Source organism: Acanthisitta chloris, unplaced genomic scaffold (assembly GCF_000695815.1).
Source record: "Acanthisitta chloris isolate BGI_N310 unplaced genomic scaffold, ASM69581v1 scaffold8752, whole genome shotgun sequence".
NCBI lineage: Eukaryota > Metazoa > Chordata > Aves > Passeriformes > Acanthisittidae > Acanthisitta > Acanthisitta chloris.
Window position 1 is genome coordinate 19,359 of NW_008659862.1, and position 4,095 is coordinate 23,453.

General features: G+C 48.5%; 1 protein-coding gene across 1 annotated transcript in view; it reads left to right on the top strand.

Moving 5' to 3' along the window:
- Window positions 1-4,095, top strand: part of LOC103797355 (serine/threonine-protein phosphatase 2B catalytic subunit gamma isoform) — a gene marked incomplete at both ends in the record, with an annotated part of 16,033 nt that overhangs the window by 3,831 nt on the left and 8,107 nt on the right. Inside the window, one exon of the mRNA XM_009069567.1 lies at window positions 3,987-4,090. Within this exon, the coding sequence (XP_009067815.1) occupies window positions 3,987-4,090 (104 nt within the window). The remainder of the gene's footprint in view (window positions 1-3,986; window positions 4,091-4,095) is intronic.

Sequence of the window (4,095 nt, forward strand, 5' to 3'; positions counted from 1 at the left end):
ACTCAGGGTGGGCTTTGATGAGTATGTGTGGGAGCTGCTCCGAATGGCACTGACAAACACAATCCAGAGGGTTTGATTCTCCTCTTCCTATTGATGTGTGTCTCTGCCTTCCACCTACTGCCCTGTGCTGAAAGACATGCCCACCTGGATGGGCAGAAACTGGTTTCTGAGCAGGTTGGGAGTATCCCAGAGGTTCAGGAGATGGAAAAGCATCCAGGTTTCCCTGGGCTTTGGCCAGTGGGAATGTGGAGAGCAGCAGCAGCATCATGAGTCACCACACAAACTTGTGCATCCATGGGTGGGGACATGATCCAGTGCCTGCCCAGAGCAGCTGGGGGTGTCCTGTGCAGAGCCAGGGGTTGGACTCGCTGATCCCTGTGAGTTCCTTCCAACTCAGGATATTCCATGATTCTATAATATCCTTTTAATGGAACAAAATAGGAGGGAATGGTTTAATTGCATCCTGATGCAGGCAGGAAACATGCAGAAGTGGAGGCCAAGGCGGTGTAAGGGCTCAAACAACCCTCCCAGGCATTCCCTGTGGATGCAGTTTGGTTGTCCAGGTAAAAAGAGGAATTTTTGGCTCAAACAAAACCTTTAAACCCTCTCCCCCCCCTCCCCAAAGCCTCTGTTGATAGCTCAGCTGGATGCCTGCAACAAATTATGCACCATGGGCCTCTGGCTTAGGGAAATTCTCCTTTCAGAACCTTCATTCCCAGGATAATGAGGCCAAGGATTGCGGGGGATGGTTGGGTTTTGTTAAAGAAAGGATTTGTGGGGGGAGAGAGGAGGGAAACAGCCCCGTGAAAGCTGAAATGCTGATGGAATGGCACTCTGGGAAGTGTTGGCTGTCACAAACCTTCTGTGACAGCGAAACTAAGTGGTCACAGTCCCCAGCTCAGAGGGAAGCATGGAAATTGGGATGAACTCCTGCATTTGGAGATGCTGAGGAGGCAGTGTCCTGCTGGAGGATTCTCCCACAGTCTCTAAAGCTTCTTTCATGAAGCTTTGCTTCCATCTCCAGCCCTGCCCCAGGAGAGGTCTGTGCCTGGAGTGGGCAGGGGCCATCCTGAGCCATGAAGCTGGAAAACAAGGAATAGAATAATGTTATCAAGTAAAACAATTATCAGGACCTGAAATAAAATCTATGGAAAGAGATTTGTCAGGAAAAATGGAGGGATAATGCCAGACTGGATTTTTCAATCTAGTTCCAATGGGATACCTAATTGCTGTCTAATTACGGAATTATAGGTGGGAGAATCTTGATTTAATGCACTTTTTATCTGGAATAATGTAAAGAGATCCAGTCAGTGCTGTGAGGTGTGAGCTGTGGGCTGGAGGGGGCAGTTTTCCCTCTGTTCCCACTCTGGGAAGAGCTCACAGGCTCCATGTGTATAACTTCCTTATAAATTCCAGGCCTTGGGAATGGTGAGAAAGATTGTGGCTTGTGGGCAGGTTTGGCACCAGCCCCTCTGGAATTTGTTGGGTTGTAGGTTGCAATTCCTCTAGGGATTCCTTCTCCATGGCCTGCTGAGCTTTCCCTTTCCCAGTGGAAGGGAGGGATCAACCCCTTGGCTTTGGGCTTTACACCCAGGGGCAGGAGAAGGAGATTAATTAAGATTATTTAAGCCCAAAAGCCCAAAGTGTTGGAGCTGCTTCTGGGCCATTGGCAACAGGAGTAATCAGTTCCTGGGCACAGAGCTCTGGAAGTCTGGGAAAGGGATCCCTGCAAAACACCAGGAAGTATTTGAGGCATGCAAATGTGAAACCTCCCTCATTCCTCATTCCAGCCCCTCTGGAGCCCTCGAGGGCTGTTGAGTGTCCTTTACTCCTATGGTACCTGGCAGCCCTCAGATCCTTGGGAAGTGGCTATAGCCACAGGGAATGTGTCTGTGCTTTGCTCTGTGTGTGTCCAGGATGAATTGTGGTGTCCAATTCAATCCCATTTCCCTTTAAACCTCTTCAAATGTGCTTTTCACTCTCTTTCCTGCAAGTTGCCAGCCATCCATACATCCCAAATCCTCCTCTCTCCTGGTGCTGTGTCTCTGCTTGGCTTTGCTGCCAGGGCTGGTTCTTTCTTCAAGTCCTTAGCAACTCATTGGGTTCATTTATAGCAGCTTTCACTTTCCAGTTCTCCTGCCAGCCCAGAAAAGTGACATTTAGCTGCAAACACAGGAGGTTAAAGCTTTAAATCCCAGAATAATTAGGAATGGGTTTGTTGGGAGTATTTCTCCTGGTAACAGAGGCAATAAAACATATTCTGCTACTGGCCTTGGCCTTGGTCACTCTGAGAATTGAGAATTAATCAAGTTTTTAATGTGGGTTTGAATTCCAAGTTAGACACAGGCTGGTGCTTTACAGCTCCTTGAGGTTTGGGATCAGCTGGAGTGACTCATGTAGAGCTTCCCATGCAGGTTCAGTGCTCAAACCACCAGCATGGCTAAGGTGTCTGTGCTGGAAAGTGGTTTATTTGGGCTCTGGGGGTTGTTTCCTGCAGGTTCCTGGAGATCTGTGCTGGGAGCTAACTGCAAAGTGATTTACTTGGGTTCTGGAGATCTGTGTTGGGAGTTAACTGGAAAGTGGTTTATTTGGGTTCTGGAGGTTGTTTCCAGTCAGTTCCTGGAGATCTGTGCTGGGAGCTAACTGGAAACTGATTTATTTGGGTTCTGGAGGTTGTTTCCGGGTTGTTTCCTGCAGGTTCCTGGAGATCTGTGCTGGGAGCTAACTGCAAAGTGATTTACTTGGGTTCTGGAGATCTGTGTTGGGAGTTAACTGGAAAGTGGTTTATTTGGGTTCTGGAGGTTGTTTCCAGTCAGTTCCTGGAGATCTGTGCTGGGAGCTAACTGGAAACTGATTTATTTGGGTTCTGGAGGTTGTTTCCATTCCTGGACATTGTTTCCAACAGGCTCCTGGAGATCTGTGCTGGGAGCTAACTGGAAACTGATTTATTTGGGTTCTGGAGGTTGTTTCCAGTCAGTTCCTGGAGATCTGTGCTGGGAGCTAACTGGAAACTGATTTATTTGGGTTCTGGAGGTTGTTTCCAACAGGTTCTTGCAATGCTTAGCAATGTCTGAGGGTGTAAAACTGTTGACAGACCTCATGGTTCACATTTCCCAGGCGTGTGCAGGTTCTGTCCATGTCAGCCTGGAGGGTAAGCTCTTATTAGAGACTTTAATCCAGATCTTGGAGCTTGCTGTCAATCTGGGTTGTCCTTCCAGCACTCCAAACCAGCCAGGGAGATGTGCTAGCCCTTGATAGCAGCTGATTGAGCTGTCACCTTGACAATGAGGAGCACACTGTGAGCACTGTTGCTTTCCAGCCCTTCCCTTAGGCTTTTGGGGAAGCCACCCTGAAATATTTCTGGTAAAAAAACCCACTCCTTTCAGTGTGACTTTGGTCTGTGCCTCATCAAAGCAGATCATTTCCCAGGTGTTTCAGCTCAGAGAGGGGATGTGGAAAGCCCCTTCAAAGCCTGGAGGCTTTCCTCAGCTTGTGTTTTGGCTCAGCTTTTCCTGTTTTGAACTTGAACATCACATGTGAGCAGAAAAGGCAGTGGGGGGAAGGTGAAGTTGAATTTCTGGGCTGTTTTGTGGTTCAGTGTCTGTGCTCTCCACACTGGTTTCTCTCTCAGTGCAACATCTGGAGCACACAGCTGGTTTTGCTTTGCTGCTCTGCAAATAGGCCCTTTCTGCTTTGGTTTGTGCTGAAAGGAAACCTTCCCCCACCCAGCCCTGAGCTGGTTTCACTTGACTACAACCTCATTTGTCACTTCTCCAACTCAGACCTAATATAGAGAAACTCCTTGTGGCTTCCCCCCAGCGCTGGAGTTGGCCAAGAGAAGATCTACTGCCCAGTATGGAGTTGGGTTTCTCTCCGGGTTCCACTTTGGGACTCTTCCCAGAAACACTTAGTGAAGTCTCTGGCTGATTAGTGCCCTGGAGAAGGGTTTTTATGACATGCCATCTCCTCCCTTCCCTCTCTTGCAGTGTGTGCTGTATTTATGGAGTTTAAAGATAAACCATCCCAAAACGTTGTTCCTCCTTCGAGGGAACCACGAGTGCAGGCACCTCACAGAGTACTTCACCTTCAAGCAGG